At 33.8% G+C, this 18,859-nt stretch overlaps 1 protein-coding gene across 6 annotated transcripts in view; it reads right to left on the reverse strand.

Moving 5' to 3' along the window:
* Positions 1-18,859, reverse strand: part of FMN1 (formin 1) — a 186,119-nt gene that overhangs the window by 19,701 nt on the left and 147,559 nt on the right. For all 6 annotated transcript variants that reach the window (XR_014852599.1, XM_085062047.1, XM_085062049.1 and 3 more), the window contains one exon: positions 2,025-2,076. Coding sequence is in view for 5 of the 6 variants with exons in the window: in XM_085062047.1 (XP_084918173.1) it covers positions 2,025-2,076 (52 nt within the window). In the remaining variant the exon portion in view is untranslated. The remainder of the gene's footprint in view (positions 1-2,024; positions 2,077-18,859) is intronic.

Here is an 18,859-nt window from a genome sequence, read left to right on the forward strand (position 1 = left end):
GGAGTTGCAAATAGGTTCTAAATCTAAACATGGAAAGTGTAAATCTTGAAAAAAAATTAAATAATTTTAAAGACTTGTAAAGAGTCTCGGACTATTCAACAGATGTCATGTGAGCTATGGATGCAGCTTCAGCATCTCTCTTAATTTATATTCGCATAGTCCACATTGCATGTTTTCATATGGAATTACCAAGGTTAGGCTCAAGGTTTTTTGACTTAGTTTGAAATTAAAGCTCTTTAGCTAGGCTTGAAGAATATAAAGAACCCATCAAAAAGGACAGAAGTTATCCCTCCAAAATAAAGGAATATATATTCCAGCTGCTTCACCAAGAAGCTTAGATTTTAGCCACATGAACCAATATACTCTAGGTTTTTCTTTTTGATACTTTAAAGACAGAAGTAGATTGTAGACCATGCTGAAGAATATGCCATATTGTTCAAAGTGAGCTATTAATACAGCAATTTTTTATCCTCAAATGTGATAACCTTAACTTTCCACATTTTTTACGTAGATTTAGCATGAAACATTTAACTATATTTCAAGTTATTTGATGATCCATATTTAAAGAATCACAATGAAACAAGTGTGCATGAAGCCATAATATTCAGAGTTAAAGGGTCTTGTAGGGACACTATGAGGAGAAAAATAAATAAATCTAATACAGCTTTAAATATCTGTGTAAAACATTTTGGTTTTCAAACCCTAAAAATACTAAAATACCTTAGTCATAATTACATGGTTAAAAGGATTTATGTCTTCTGGGCAACATAAATTACATTACATTACTTGGGCCAGATACTCCTCGGCTGTTCATAGCAGTGACTGGGACAGCTGAGCTAAGAGCAGCAAGAACAGAAACTTCTCCGGTTTGCTTTGTGTAACAGCAGCCCCAGGAACACTGTGTTCTTTTCCTCCTAAGGGACCCCTTCACCATCCCAGCTGGAGCATACAGAGGTGGGATTCTGAAATCGTGCACAGTCCCTCTCACTCTGCCTTCGTCCTGACACTTCTCATCCTCTCCTCTTGTTTCTTTTTAAGCCCATGCCCCAGTAGCACTCCCTTGCTTTCACCCACCTTTATCTGGCTTCCTAGGCTGCCTTCTGCCTTTCAAAAGTACTAATTTAAAACACTGAATATTTAGTTAGTAATTGAAAAACTTGAACTTTGTGTTGGACAACTAACTCCCTAAGTCAAGCAAATTAGGTGTAGCTCCATACCCTGGAGAGTCTGCTCTACTCTAGAAAGGCCAGAAAGCAGGCAGAACATGAAAGAGCCCTACGCCAAAAATGTGTGGTTTGGAGATAGATAGAGTTAGTCAGACTCTTGAAATGAGGAAGTAAAAAACCCAGCTGGGAGCAACCAGCTTTCAGCCAATTTAGGCATCTTCTGCAAGCAAATGGGAACAGTTCACCTAAGGCTTGAACTGCATTTAGTGACCAGGAAGAAAAAATATTGATAAGAAGTTAGAAATTAATTTACCCCAGTTTATTTATAACAGGTCTGTAGCTAAGACAGATGCTTCACTCTCATAAAACTAAAATTTGGTAAACACAATGACTTAGTAATATTAACTTACTGAATATTTTACTATCCATCTATAAATCGATTAATCTCACTTTTCCCATACCTTGACTCCTTTGGCCAAAGAAAGGCACAGATATTCAGGCAATAATAACATTAGGATTTCAATGATTTCTTAGACAATTGAATGCTGTATATGAAGTGCTGAAAATGTTCAGTGATGATGAAATATGCTTTTACATCATGAAGTAGTTAATCAGTTATTTATATATTCTGTAAAACTCCCATTCAGTTCAATGCTGATAGTGATTAAAACCTCAATCACAGTACACTGTTTGAATAAAAACTCAAATGAAGTTTTCCCTGGAATATTATGTAAGAGTTTTTCAGAAAACATATTACTTCTTTGAAATACAGATCCTTTTTGCTATTTAATATAATTCCTAAGTTCACCAGTATCTTTCACCAAAATAAACTGTTAGAAAACACTAACAAAACCTTACCATTTTTGAGCATTTTCCAAACTGTTCTCTTCTTTTTTCCGTTCTTCTTTAGCTGCCAATGAAAAATATTTTAAAGGTATAAATTACTGTCTTACAGTGTTAAGAGATCCCACAGATTAAACACCTCTTATTTACAAAACTGCACAGTTTTTATACTAAGTATAATAAAAGCAGTAAACACTTGCTAAATTCCAATTTTTATTTATTTCCTGTATATAATGAATGCTTCTACAGTACCAATGAAGAGTACTGGATTTGAAAAGTAATTTAAAATCCATATTATAATATAAAGTGGTAGGCATTAATTGAATGAAATGTAAATAAACTTCACTTTCAGATTGAAAATGGAAGAAAATTATTAAGCTGTGTTTGTTTCTTTATTGTTGCAGGCCAGAACTTACAAATTTAAACCTGTTTCTGCAGCACAAATAATTGGAAGTTCAAGTGGGATTCAACAGGCACCAAACACAGTTAACACCAACTGTTCAATACAGCTATCACATTGTGCCTAGCACAGGTCTTTCCCATGAGAACATTCTCCTGTGTTTTATAAACAAAGATAAAGTTTGGATGTTATTAAAAACAGTGTCTCGAGATTTGGACAGTTCAGGCCTGGCCAATCAGGCCTAGGGGGAGGTTTCTGACTGACCAATCTGGGTGACCTCTGAGAAGTCTATATATATATGTTGGATTCAAATAATAAAGTGCTTTTTCTATGCCACGCTGAGAATCCAGGTTTTCCTTCTCTGCTAGCGGCTCAACAGCGACATCACATTTTCTTCTGGAAGATGGAAAGTGAAAACACGTACTAGGTTTTAAATGTATGGCACGTACATAATTTTTTTTGAAAAATCAGCCAAGAGTTTGAAATACAGTTAGTGAATCTGAGCCCCTCCATTATAGAATGTTCACATGAACTACTTAAAAGGATTTGATTTTCAAAAAATAGGTTGTCTCTACTATTGAAAATGTTTCTTATCCTGGATGTTTAAAGCAAAAGCACTAGTTTTTGTTGATCAAGTCTTCTTAATACAAAGGAGCAACTTCAGCTCCAGCAGAGTATCACACATATAAAACAATACTATTGTGGAGAAGCTATTCCTACTCCACATTAGAATAAGCCTGTAAGTGTCAATGTTAATATAAACAGAATTCAGACACTTTTTAATACAAAGATAAAGAACTTTATCTTTTGCCTCTCAGTCTACAGGAGTGCCTGGCTGAAATACACTTACAAACGAGTTCACAGACAAGGCCACTGTGAAATCTGTCCAGAATGACTCAATTTCATTATAAGGCTACTGACAAAGAGGTTTGTAATATGGTAGTTTAAAAAAAAAAAATTGATTCCTTCAGCACATTCACTGTTAACAAAACTAGTTAATTTCAACTCATATGCTTTCCTACACTGGGTAAGTGTGTTGGAGATATTTATTCCTATTATTTCAATATGGCAATAACCAGAAACACAGTTGTGTATCCTTTGCAAGGAATGCAATTAATTCTATACTATTAGATTCTCCACCTCAAATCTTGGTGGCAAGACAGCTGCAACTGAAATACCTAGCGCAGCTCTGATTTATTGCATTCATCTCAGGGCTCAAAAATTTGCCTAAAGTTAATCCAATATACTTAATTCATTATTTTCATTTTATATCATTAAAATTGAATTCTAATGATTCACAATGAAATAAAATTAACTACATAAGCTAAACTGTGTGCAAAATTGTACAACTCATTATTACATTAATAATTTATTTCTGATTTCTAAGGAGATGGAAAATTAAGTAATGCAAATTTCCCAATGTAGCTACATTTTCAGACACTTTTTTCTACATTCTACAACAAAAACTGAGTATCTTCAGGTCCCTGCACATGAAACACAGTAACTAACAAGGACAGTATGTTTCTACAATATAGTTAGGTGGCAAGACCTGATTTACTGTTTTGCAAGAACAGGACAAGGAAAGACAGGAAGAAACACACAGCATTTACATTAATATGTGTCTCTATTTGTGTACCAATAGAAGGCAAAGGTGGAAGGAAAAAAATACCTGTATTATATGGCAAGAAGTATTTTCCGTATTTTTAACTGTAAACATGTCCACCCAGGAATTTTCAAAAAGAATTTATTTGAAATTCAGATGTTTAGACGTGTTAAGAAAATAAATTAACAACTCCATATAACAAATTCTATAATGTGTAAGACAAGAAACCAGAGCAATTATCTTCCATAAAATTTCAAACTAATTTTCCACTCAAAATTTGTGATATCCTCCTCCTTTTCTCCTCCTCCACAACCTGCAATGACTAACACAATCAATGCTGTAAGTATAGGTTTCCATGAAACAATATATTTTCCTCATTAGAGTCTTCAAAGCCCCATAGTCAAAATATCAATCTTTGTCCTAATTTGTGGAATTACTGAAGGCAGTTAAAATGAATTACATAAATGAAAGAACTTATTTCTTTTTATTTCTCTAGTAACACCACATTTGCTTGCATAGGATTTGCTTTTTGCAGAAGTGGAATCATGTAATCCTTTCATCCTTAGACCATGTGTTTGATTTCAGTTTCAACAGGTTAACAGCCCTATCAGACTGGCACAGGGATTTATCCAGCCTAATATCCTGCCCCTGGTAGGCACTGAAGCAGGTGCTCAATTAGAATTATGGACCAGAACAAACACATTTCCCCTGAATATTCCCTCTGCCTCTGAGATTCTGTAGTTCATACAAAATGTTTCCTGCATTGAATGCCATTTTAACGTAATTCTCTATGGATTCTCTCTCAAGAACTTGCTTCGTCTTTGCTCAAGCTTTTATAAGCTTTTTAACTTCCACAACCTGCTGTAGCAAGTATTCTACAGCACAACTATATGCAGAATATTTTGTTTTGAAATAGACATCTGGTATCACTCTCTTGTATCAGAGAAAAGCCTGACTGCACTGAACATTGAAATTCGGTTCTATTGGCATAAGTGTTTTGATTAGGATGCTTTTGAAGCAAATTTCCTCACTGTCCTAATTTATAGAGCACTGATTTGCTTTGCAGGTAAGTTTTGGTACTCGTAAAATTATTTCCATTAGGAAGAAACTAATCAGAAAGCTCCACAGCAAGTGCACTCCATTACTTAATAGGGACAAAAGGACCAAAGCAACATTTGGGCCTTCAGACAGTTTTGAACACATGAGGTGGAGATTTCCACCTCAGATTAAATCTAACTCAAAGTTTAATCTCTGCTGTAAACACACTGGCCTGACCTTCTGCTTCTTCAGTCTTCTGACCCAATTGCACTGCACCAACTTCTCAAAATGTAACTGTAGATGTTCTACATTACATATACACAAGTTACATTCAGGTCCTTCAAAATTACTTCCCATAAGCTGCATTTTGTATGGAGATACCCTTCTGCCTGGCCTTGGAGTCAATAGGCTTGATCAGCTTTGAAAATTACAGGGAATTGTCACCTGTAAACTTTGCTATCTGATCTCACTTCTAAATGCAAGTTTTGTAATATGCTCTATTGTTTGGATTAGTCCATATCCTAAATAAAGTATCAGATCCTGTGCTACAAGAAGCAGAAAATCTCAGGCAATATAAGATCTTTGAATACAGATATGAAATCCAGGAACAACTGAGGATTTCAGTGTCTTTCTACTGAGAAGAGCTTTGAAAGGAAAATTGGTATTTACAAAATACACAGTTCCAATTTGCTGTAAGTCGTTTGTAATTCAGCTAAAGGCTCTGAAGAACAGCCACTAGTCTTTCTCATCTTGCTATCTGTATCCAGCTCAAAGAATAAGAGAATAAATGGATTATGATCCTATGAATTTGCCTTATGAATCAGGTATTTTTGATGACTTTCTTTTTACTGAAATCCAGAAATCAGCATGAATATTCATGATCCTTCAACAGTTTAAAATGGGAAGTAGTACTAAAGTGAAATGGTAAAAAAATCCCCCAGGTTTTTTTCCCACATATTCTACTTGTTGAGTATGGAAGAATATGTGAAACACTGTATTAAAAAAGAGAAATTACCAGATTATATTTATTTTTAACAAGTCTAATGTATGCACAGCAGCTTCCATTTACAAAAGAACAAATACCTCTTCCTTTGTGAGGCTACTATGAAAGAGGTCTCTGAAGAACAAAGCAAAGAAAATACTGCATACCAGCACAGACTGAAAATTGGACAAAGTCGGTAACAGAAGCAAGCAGAGAATGATGATGCACTTAGAGGGGAACACAAAGGAAGAAAAATGGGTAGTCACAACTACATAGAAATCTCAGTTACTTCTGCCCTTCTAGTGAAAATTTTAACGCTCATTGAGTCTGAGTGGATAAATTTTCTGGTATTTCTCTCTGACTTTAAATATATGAACCCATGTAAGAAGGCTAATTCACACAAGTGTACTGATTTAGTTGCACACATTACAGTTTTTTTTTTTTCTTCAGTATCTTACTACTTTCAGAATTGAAAGATCTGATGCATTATGTTTTTACAGATTTTCTTGGAATTTGGAGCAACGACAATCTTCAAAACTACAAGAAAACTGTAACAACTAGCAGTTAGGAAGGAGACATCAGAACTCTTAATTTTATATTCCAAGGCTGAGTTCCTGTGATTCAAAAATGCTCCAAGAGCTTTTTGAAGATTTTTGGAGATTTTTTTTGAGATTATAGGGTTTTCTGCATAGGAAAAACACCACCCTAAAACAAGGTATTTGATTTTTTTTGTTGTTGTTGTTGTTTTTTTTGCCTTGAGGGAAGAAATGTGTTTTTTCTGTCTCATGTCTTCCAATCAATCAGAGTTAAGATTAAGACAGAATCTAGGACAAGACATAGACAAAAAAAAAATCCAACCAAAATTCAACCTTAAAAGCAAATAACCAAAACAAAACCCCTACTGACATTCCTCTTGGAACTTTATAAAGCCTGGACAGAGACTGTTAAAACAGTGACAAAAGCTTATTATGACGTTTCTAGCCTCACAGGAACCCACCTTCCTCATTAGTCAAAACTAAAACCTCTTAGGTAGGCATGTTGAAATGTAGTCAAAACATGAACCCCATCCTAGAAACATACTAACATGATTTAATGGCTGAGGAAGGAAAGTATATCCCCAGAGAGGTTCAGCTGGGTTATCTACCCCCAAAGTGAGAAAAGTCATATTCTATGACATTATCAAGTTAGGAGAACAAGCAACAATTGACCTTATTTTCTCGGTCTTTGTAAAGCACAAAGATATACCACCATTTGAAAACACAGATCCAAATCTCTTAGATATTATCATTGCTGATATCTTTGGGTATCAGAAGTTAAACATAGAAGACTTCCATGCTACAACTGCATTAGATCCATTTCCACCTTCAAATACAATTGCCATGTGTGAGAAATTTTTTAATAACCCTGTTTAATCTTTGGTGAGTAGAAAAAAAGACTTTGAAAAAAAGCTCGAAGGTGTCCTAGGTGGGCAAAATGACTACAGAGGATCATCAAAACCTGTACTGTTACACAGTTTTTCTCTGTTTTTGTACAAAATTCTTGACACGCTCAAACTAGTAGCATACTACACTCCATAGTACAAAGACCGGCAGGATTAGAGTGGGATAAAATAAGCCTTCTTTGGTTTTGATTTCAACAGATCTCTTAACAGTGAAGATTTTAAAACAGATTTAATTTTTAAGAAATCCTTGACTCAAGACATGCTGGCTCACAAGTAGTAGCATGGACAACAAAATTTTCATAGCGCTGCACTTGCTAACACATGATGTTTCTTTGAGCTGCACAGAACTATCAAAAGCAATCTAAACCCTTGGGTTTAGCAATCTAAACCCTTTCCCAAGGGTTGCTATTTTAGAATTATGGTGGGTTGATTGTGGCCAGTAGCTATACACCACACAGCTACTCACTCACTTTTCCCCCTTCCCCTGAATCAGAGGAGAGAATAGAAAAAGCAAAAGTGAGAAAAACATATGGGTTAAGATAAACACAATTCATACATGAAGAAGAGGGGAAGAACAAAACAAAGTGGTGCAAGGGCAATCACTTTATAGGTAGAGTAATGCCCAGCCACTTTTGAAGCAATACTACCTCTCTTAAAATTCTTTCCCCTTCCTTTTCATTGCTGAGCATGTCATTACATGCATGGAATATCCCTTTGCTGAGTTTGAGGCAGCTATCCAGGTTGTGATCCCTTCCAATCCTTGTCCACCCTGGCCTATTGCTGAGGGGACAGAGTGAGACAAAGAGAAAGCCTTGATGATGTGCAAGTGCTGCTCAACAATAGCCAAAACACTCCTGTGCTATCAACACTGTTTTAGCCACAGATCCAAAACACATCCCTGTACCAGCTATTATGGAGAATATTAACTCCATCCCAGAGTCACCCAGTACAACAGCACACAACCATACAGGCTAATCATACAGCCACAGAGATTAATCCTAAGATTTAGATAAATTGGACAATTTGGGCTGCTGATATACACAATAATCAAAACTATAGTTATTTTTTAATTATAGTCAAAGTGTCCAACAACTTAATTCAACATGTTAAACAATCTGTAGTTTTCAATGCAGAATGAAGCTTTACTGTTTTAGCTGATGATAGCAAAGACAACTGCATGTAGCTATCAATTAATAAAAGTGTTCATAGGTATCATCAACACCCATTTAATCTTTTTATTCTTAGTGTTACCTTACTGTCTAGAAAAAGACCGGGCTCTGCATAAAAGGCCATGAATAGAATACACTGCAAATGTTATAAATTAATTTATATTATATAACATGTGAAATCATATTTCAATACCTGACACTGCCAGAATTTGCTTTCTTGAAATGTGAATTTTAAAGGAATGGAAATAAAATTAAAAGCATCTTTTAAACAAATTTACAAATGTAAAGTGCAAATAAACATGTATTCATACATGGATATGAAAATCCACATATGAATGCAAAAGAATGCAAAATCATAAATTGGATCGTCATTTTCTTTTTTTTTTCCATTATCAAACTGGAATATATTGTTTTTTAAAAACATGGTTTGACTAACAAGAGTGAGTCTGGTGCTCAGTATGAAAATTGGGGTCTTGGAATTGTTAAAGACAGAGAAACTCAATTTCTAATCTAGTGTCATATGCTACTAGGATGAAGTTTTTCATTTCATACAGACAATCCAATTTTAGAACTATTTAATTTTTGAAAACATATTGTATAATAATATAGCAGCAGCAAGTATAAAAGTTCTCAGAAATTAGGTACTGACAGTAAAAATGAATTTTGCAATTTTCTATATTTATACTTTTCATTCTAATTATTGAGTAGGTTTTATCCATAATCTTAAATTTTTCACAAATTATGATGTTTCAAAAATACTGGAGGAGTTGTGTATCATGATCTAGGAAGAGATATTTTCAAGAAACATCTATCTGTCTAGAGTTATACATAAAACCTGAATTTTCTGCTAATTCTACATTATTATATTGAGTTACTTCTAATATAGCCCTGTATTTTGAGAAACAGTATGACTTTTAATTTAGTTCTAAACAAAAGAATTCTTATTACTTAGTTGACTTCATATATAAACACAGCAAACATGAGAGAATACACAGAGTGTAAAACATTTGCTGGTTTGTTTTGTTTTTTTTTTTTTTGGACTGTATTTATTTTCAAATTTGTAAAAAATATGACTGCAAATTATTTCACAAGGCTGCAGTATTCCATTCTCAGGCTGGAGCTTTTTTTGTCTTATAAAAATTTTGTATTTCAGAAAGAATGAAAAAACATACATGTTCTATACACGGCTTCCTAGCAAATAATTTTCTAATATGTATTACTTGATAAACTGTCTTTAGCTAGTTACTAACTTCTAATTGGTAGGCTTTATGAACTCAGGGAATTCAACAGACAGCCTGGAAATTCTATGAAAATATTTGACTGTATGACTAATACAGTTTTCTATTAAAGCCTATTAGAATGCAAAAAATCCCCAAATGAAAGAATCCCATGCTCATAAAGAGATCTTTTCTTCTATGCTCTCAGTTAAACAAGAAGGTCTTGGAGGATGGAATCAATGAAACTTGGTCTATTGTGGGTCTGTACTTTAGTTAGCTCCCAGATGGATTCATTAATGTTTAATTAAGGGGTGAGTTCATGATACAGCCTTTCTCTCCCTGGAAGGCTAATAGGGTCACTCTTGTCTATTTAGTAACGTATTTTTATTGAGATTTTAAGAGCTTAATACCTCAGGATCTCTAACCTTGTCACATTTGGTCAAAATTGGACAATGCATTAAAAATTATTGGCAAGTGAATAATCAACAGGCAATGTGATCACATAGGCCTTGTTTCTTTTATCTCTTCTTTAAATTAAAAACCACATTTTTAACATGGAATTTGGCTATGCCATTTTTTAGATGGTTCAAATACTGGTATAGACATCTTAAATCCTTTCAAAACAATCTTCAGAACACTTGCTGCCATGAGGTCTTAATCACCCTTCCCTGAAACAGTTCTCACAAGTTTATTTTCTTCTGCAGTAGTACAAAAATTGTTTTTAACTAAGAAATCCACAGCCAACGATGAAAATGTACAAATGTTTCTACAGTACAAAGAGTCTCTGTGCAACCTGGGAAAGCTGCTTAACAAACCAATATCCCACAAGTTATCCGGAATATAAGTTGCTAACCTGTATCTTAGGTATGGGTCAAGAAATAATTAACATTTACCATATAGAAATTGTTAAATATTAGATTCAGTATTTTTAACTTTACAGAAACATAACAAATTACAGATGCTTGCACACACAGAGACACAATACCAGCAGAACATGCTCAAGCAACACATTCAAGAAAGTGTTTATTATCATAGGTAATAAAAAACCTAGGAAATTATGTTTTCTTTTTAAAGTGATAATGCTGTCTATAAATGTGCCAGAACAAAGTGTTGATGGTCATTTTACCAGAACATTAAAACTAACTATGAAGAAAAAAAAGTTACATTTATTTTCATAAACTCCTCTAAGAATGTTTCTTAGTATGATGGTTCTATTGTATTTTGTGCAGGAAGATTTTTAAACTAAAAGAAAAATAGCTTCTATAAAGAAGGGAAATCTCTTAATTAAAACTAGGACTAACACTAGTCTTATCTGCCCATATTCTAGAGGCATTAATTACAAAACAAGAATTAGCATTACATTTTTCAATTTTATTTATTCAATTAAATAATTTGAAACTCCATTCTGTTAAAATGTAACCAAGACATTAATCCCTCATTCTCCCACACTTCAGGTTCCTGATAATAAATATTTTTTAAAGCCTATTAGTACTTAAAACACTAGAGAGATGCATATTCTAATTCTACTTTCTTTCTAATAAACTCTTACAATGTTGTGTTTTATTTAATTTCCAAGATTAATCTCTGACTAAATGTATCTAAACAGTTTATGGAACTGAAAAATTTATTCTAATCCTTTCAAACAGAACAAGGTTAAATCCAATCTGTTCTGTGTTTGGGAAAACTAACTATCCAGATTATCTGTAATTACCATCTCCTTTTGTAAGCAGAAGTAAAAGTATTAAAGATTGGCCCATTCTTATAGCAAGGACAATATTTTTAAATAGTTCAATGATTACTGAAAGCCAGTAAGAAGCAGGAGATCATCTCAAAAATAAAAGAATATTATTTAAAAAAAATTAATTTGATAACGAACAAATTGCTAATCTGGTGGGCAAAGAATGAGTAACTTTACAAATATAATTAAACTAATTTCAGAAAAGCATTGTAAAATTTGTGGCCTGAAAAGTTTGAGAAGAGAAAATCCATAGCAATGCCTCCTCCTGTGGAATGATAACAGTGATTTATGAAGCTCAGGTTATTTCTGCTGATTGAGCTCAGTCAAGATTGGTTTCACATGATCAGCTAAAGTACAGCAATTCGTGATGTGTAGTGGCCCCACATGTTTGAACACACTAGGACATGCTCTTCTAGGTGATCCAAACGTTGGGGGTGGGGCATTAAAAGCTGCTGCTTTGTTTTCCCTACATTTTCCCCTCATTAGGATACACTCCTGCAAAGTAAGCCACTTCTGGTGGTCGGGAGCAAAGTCTCATTGTAAATGCACAGCAGGATAGTGGCAAAGCTGAGATTAATTCTCCATAGATTTATATAGACCTTTCTCACTGTTGATTGCTTGTACTGTTTCAAAGGTGCGTATGTTCCTTTTTTTATTGCTGGTTCCTGACTTTAGTCCAGCATATGGTGGTTGGCGCCATGACACAAAGTGAACATTTTATACTAGAATTAAAGTGGATATTTGACAGTTTCTGTCAGAAAGTTCAGAGCAAAGAATTTGTGAGACAAGATTTATTGCATATTTTATATGGGACACATCTGTTTCTTTGCAATGTTTCTCTTTAAACAGAAAAATAGCAATGAAGTTTCTTTAAGAAACTAAGACTGTCAATAAAAAGCATGAAGAGAAAAACTACATTATTGAGAATGAATTTAATCATTCTGACCTTCTAAAACTGTGTTGCTTGGAAATATGACAGTCACCTTCCCTTTTTGTTCAGCAATAAAGACAGTATGCATTTTCAAATACACAGCTACCCATATTTAGAGTAAATAAAATCAAAATGAAATTCAAATTGAATCTAAATATTGATATTGGATATTCACATTTAAAAGTAAAGTGAAATATTAAGGTACATTTTACCTATTTTTTTTGCATCTGTACCTGCATTTTAGTGATGTGAAATGTGTCAAATGAACACCCCTTTTTTTGAAAATGTCTTATAAAACTATACATCAGTTATAGGAAGGTATACAGCAAACTTCCCCATATTTATCCATTAATATCACTAAACCTGATATAATTTGACCTCTGAAGTTCAATGTAGATTTCGTAACACCTGAATCAAAACTGAATTTGAAGAACACCTATCAAGATCTTGTTTAAGAAAAAAATTGTATGCATTAAACAAGAAAGTAAAAATCTTTCAATAAAATTCTAAATTTTTAACCAATAGCAGTACTGTTTATAAAGATTCGTATTTAGTAGGAAACCCTAAGATTCAGCTTGAGAAATATGAAATTTAAATAGGTAGAATTAAACAAGAAAGAAGTACAAAAAATAAAGAAAATATTTTACTCAAAAACAACATACGCTGTATGAAAAGCCATGCATCTCTTATTTAACTTCTAATTAAAGAAAACAACAATAGAAAAATCCCTTCTGTTGGACTACATACATTCTAACAGTTATGACAAATAATTAAAAATATTGGTTCAATATTTTCTCAAAAAAAAAGCTGTAATTTCCTCTAAAAAGTCACAAATATTTGTCAAATTATTTCACACTTCCAATGAATTAATTCTTGTTTTTAATCTGAAAACTTTCTAGAACTTTGATTTATGGAGGAAAATTTATCTAGCTACTAATCTGAAAGGCCTGTCATTTTAAATAAAATGTAAAGAAGAGGCAAACTTGGACTTGGAATATTTCTCCTTCTTGCCACAAATAAAATACAGGATACTAATATTAAGAAGTATTTTGTTAGGATTCTTTTTAATGCTGTTTCTACAAGAAACACCAAACTGCATTCAAATACAAGGCACTGATTTTTTTCTGAGCTTGCCTTCTTTGTGATAAACACATAGAAGAATACATTTGAAAAAAGCATCTCTCAATTTCTAAACAAAAACCTAAAAACCTACTATTCTCCTTATGGGGGAAGGATCTTGGGAAAAGCAAAGCATGTGTGATGCATTAGTCAGGTCACTTAATTCATTCCTTGAAAGTACTCAGATACAATCATGGTGAGAGAAATGAGAGAGTACAAAAAAGAAGAAAAAACTCATGTTACATTAATTTAAGACTGGGAAAATAACAAGAGTTATTACTGCATCTACCTGATCTATGTTGGTGTTTTACAGCTTGCTTATTTTCTGCTGAACTCTATGATGTTTACGTTTATTCAAACTCTATTCACGTTTCTGTTTATCCTCATATAAAAGGAAAGAAGAGGATATCAGTATTAGATAACAAGAGCAGGGAATGTGAGTGCACCAGCTCAGCACATCACTGCAGACTTTCTGCTTGCTGTCCCTCTAGGCCTTTACTGTTACCTTAGTGTTTATGAGATACCTCCCATCTCTTGGAAATGGATTTTACTCAACAATAACAGTAGATCTGTGCAAAAGACAATCCTAACTTTCCAATTAGTAGAAGATTTAAATGAAATTGTAGCCACAGTTAAAGTTCTATTTAACTACAACTTTGATTTGGTATTGTCTATTAAACCCCACAAAAACTATTTCTGAGAAAGATAACATAAATAATTTGCATCTAAATTCATTCTGCTGTAATAAAACAGTGATAATGAGGTTAATTCCTCTCCGTTTTTTTCTCAATTAGAACAAGAAAGTCTTGAATCTTAACTTACAAAACTTAAACTTAAAAAAAAAGGTTAAAATATATGCAGGTAAAAGTAATAATATACTTAATGTCCTTAAGTTAAGGACACACACTGTAAACATTTACTGATAAACTGTACTGATAACTCCACAGATAATCAAATTAAACACATTTTATAGAGCAGTTCTTCCTTTTAGCATCATATTCCTTAACATTTAAAGATTCCTGCTTGGCCACAGAAGATACACTGTTGTGTCTAGTCAGGTATACCTGTCATAGGGTGCCAGGAACCTCTAAAATATGACATTCTGTTCCACAACAGAACAGCAACAGAATGGTAACACTTTGTGGATGGAACTTTCAGACTGTAAGACAGTCTGAAACTTTGTACACATGCTTTATACAAACAAGTTATAATGCACGTTATATCCTAAAATATGCTGTTCAGAAGCTGAATTAAGTACTTTAAAAATACTTTTTGACACTTTCAAAATAGTTCACTTGGGAAAATTTTTAGATAGCTGAATAATCTTGATGCTAAAAAGTCTGAATTGATGTACATGCCATGAAAAATGTACTGTTCCATTAAATTTCACACACACATCTTGTAAGAGAAATAAACCCTCTGATTATTCCATCTCAGTCAAGGTGTTCAAAAGCAGCATGGTAAAGGCTCCTCACAGGACAGAGGTAAATTTTTAAATATCTTGCCCTGGCATCTGAAGTACTTAGGCACAAAGAGAACTTGCAGGAAAGGTTGAATGATGACCTGAAATTGGACATTTTTTTTACATTTAGGAGAAGTCTGTCTTTAATCACAGCTGTAATCTCCCAACACTGTATTATCCATATGGTTTTACTCTGTCATTCCTGTTTTGAGAGCTTAGTAGCAAACTGGTGCTTTGTCCTTTAAATAGCTTGAAATTTCTGGTAACTGCCCTATGAACATCATGATTGTTATTTTTGTTCTCAAAACAACGGTCCTATTACATCCTGTTCAATGAGACTGCAGGTTTTACCTGTTCTTATTGTTTAAAAAGGAAACCAGAGTTTACACCATAAGAGAATCTAATCCAGGGAGCTTCCATTTCTTGATGAAATTTTCAGCATCTAGTATTTTTATCAATCATGCTCAAAAGCATTAAAACAGGATATTCATGTGCTTGCACAGGTTCAAAAATAATTAAGAAAAAGTATTAACATACCAAAATTGCAGACGTCTACAGAGAAATTCCATGTAACTGCATACCAGATTAAGCATGTTATTATCATAATCAGTTTGTATTATATGGTAGCAGCGAAGATATTCCCAAGCTTAATACAAAGACTGTGATGTGAAATTATAGAGCACAGGGGACAAACATAAGGTGAGAGTAACCAGTGAGAAGTTAGGTACAGGGTCTCTTGAGACCAAGTGCGTTTGGGCCTTTCATTATTTAAGTGCATGAATCTCCTCTATCCAATCCTTTCCAATTCTTGACTCTGCTCTTTCCTTGCAGTAGTATCTTCCATATATGTGAACAACTGCTCACAGGTTACATAATCTAAAGTAATGAATCAGTGAGCATCCTTATTTCCTACAAGAAAGCTTTGACACAGATATAAATTCTGTTAGTTCACTGACTTTGAGTATCAGCACATGAAGGCAGAAGAAGAAAAAAAGATAAACAGGAAATCATGCAGGAAACTCATAAGAATATAGTGAAAAAAGCTGCTGAACTAAAAGAAAAGCCTAATAGGATCCCTGTGAAAAGCCAACATACATAACCTACAGCTCTATTTACCTCTAAGTCTATGATATCGAAGATGGAAAAAATCCAGTGGAATTGAACAGAAAGGAAGAGGTTACAATGAGAATTTAAATAAGATGTTGAACTCCAGATAGCTGATAGTGGTTACAGTAAACATGCCAGTAGTTCTAGGAATAGATTTTATTACTATCATATACATTATATTTTTGCATTAAATCCAGGATATCAACACTAACATTCCTTATGTCACTTAATTGCTATCAAAATGAAATCCTTCTCTATCATGACAAGCCAGTGACTTTGTAAAAGCCATGGCAATTCAGTACAACACAATTAAGTTGAAAGGAAGTTGGAAGGAACTGTTTTCTAGAAGAGATTCTCTCCTTGTCTTCTAAGAGAGGATGACATTGCATTTTCAATTACCAGTTTTTCTAAATTACATTAATATAATAATAGAGTGTAACTTTCCAATTTCTATAGTAAGTCATGATGTAGTGAAACTGTTTGTAACAATTTGATGTATATCTGTTTAAAAATAATATATTGAAAGTTTCCTGAGAAGTCATAGATGTAATTAACACTGATTTTTGGGACTTTGATGCTGATAATTCTTCTGGTGGTGTAGGAGAAAACATTAATTTCATAGCAAATTCTTGTTCTTTGAATCAGCTCTTTGTCAATATTGCATTACTTGGGAGACATATGGATGCAATCACATTCCAGGACAACTTATTTGGTGTCTTATGGACTGAGGCTATAGTTTAACTGTACAATTTTAGAGTACCACAGCAAAAAGGTTCTGTGCTTCGCAGACTCATGCCAATTTATGTAAATCACTCTTTCATCTGTTTAAATATGACGATCTTTGAGTGATGAAAACAGTTATGTCTGTCACAAACAGTTTGAAAGATTAAAGTAATTCTGCTCCTGGCATATAAAACAGCGTTCCAGATCTAAACACAAACTTTGCCTGGTCTGCAATGTCATTGCTGGGAAGCAAAAAAACTTTTAAGCAAACATTATCACTGCAAGGAAATATGACATATTTTTCATGTTTGACACTGGACATAAATATCCTCCCACACTGTTTAATGTGAGAACTGCATATGTGTGGCAGAGATAATAAAACATCTCAGAGAAAACAAATGAAATGAAAAAAGGTTATGATAAGTAGAACAGAAAATAAAGCTTTGAAGTTAAAAGTTTTCATATCTGTACATTTTATTCACAAGAGGAAGAATCAGTATTTGATATACAGAGTGGATAGTCACACAATCTGGAAAAGAGCCTCGTGCTTCATAGGAATGATTATCTCTACAGAGATATATTTCTTAATTGACAGAAGCAGCTTCATAATTGCAGGTAAGAAAAATCTGGTCAGTTGTAAGATCCTTGTAAATACTATTGCTCTTCAGCTGTTGTTTATACACAGTATTTTAACAGGCAGCTGTTACTGAAATTTAGTGCTCTTAAAAATTATCCTTGATTTTCTTACTTCACTTGCTCAGCATTAAAATGTTTAAGTGCTTTACAAATAAAATGGGACACAAGTACCATAATCTTATATGTATATTAAAGCAGAAGGGCACAACACTAGAGGGAAGACAAGTGTGGGACTTAATTTCATATTCAGTTTCAGAATATTTATCTTCCTTTCTGTTAATATTCTTCTCAGAAAGAGAAACTGTAATTTTATTGCAGAGAAGCAAGCATTTAAAATAGTTTCCAGAGGTTTCTGATATTCTGACTACCATACTGCTTTGAGTAACAATTTTAAATATAATCTCTGTATCTGTGTTAAAACCAACAATATAATATTGTCACACTATGAAAGGAATTAAGTGCCAATGTAATTTTCTTCCTTATCTTTGACTGTATAAAGATGTGTAACACTATGTCCTATTGGCAGTGAGAGAGAAAAAAGTATTATTGTATTGTGAAAATGGTGTCTTGGAGTATTCTTGACTTCTGATTCACTACTACTAAATGACATTAACATCTTGCTTTATACTTCACAGTCTCCTCTGGCAGAGCAACAGCAATTTTGGGTGGAATTACTCTTTTTCCTGTAATACAATGAACTATGCTATCATCCTCCTACACTCAAAATATGAATGGGGCTATAAACTAATAAAAGAAAGTTGCCTTTCCAAGGTTAATACAACAGATGCTACTAGATGAGAAGCATAAATCACCATGTGTGAGCACCTAAAGCAGAAGAACAACATCTAGGAGAGAATATTTATACATGAAGGAACAAGTAGGAAATGATGAATCAGGAACTCAAAGCTGGCCAGCTGCTAGCTTTTATCATAGAATCATGGAATGGTTTGGGTTGAATGGGACCCTAAAGGTCATCTAATTCCAACCCTGCTGCCGTGGGGGTGGTTGGAACAACTAGACCAGCTGGTTCAGAGTTCCATCCAACCAGGCCTTGAACACGTCCGGGGATGGGGCAACCACAGCTTTTCTGGGCAAATTGTTCCCATGCTTCACCAACCTTACTGTAAAAAATTTCTTCTTAATATCTAATCTAAACCTACCCTTTCTCAGTTAAAAGCCATTCCCCCCTGTCCTGTCACTATATACCCTAGTGAAATGGATATATAGTGACATCTGTATCTTTTCTAGCCCCCTTTAGATACTGGAAGGCTACTGTAAGGTCTC

Source organism: Lichenostomus cassidix, chromosome 5 (assembly GCF_008360975.1).
Source record: "Lichenostomus cassidix isolate B80296 chromosome 5, HeHo_3.0, whole genome shotgun sequence".
In the NCBI taxonomy this organism is placed as follows: domain Eukaryota; kingdom Metazoa; phylum Chordata; class Aves; order Passeriformes; family Meliphagidae; genus Lichenostomus; species Lichenostomus cassidix.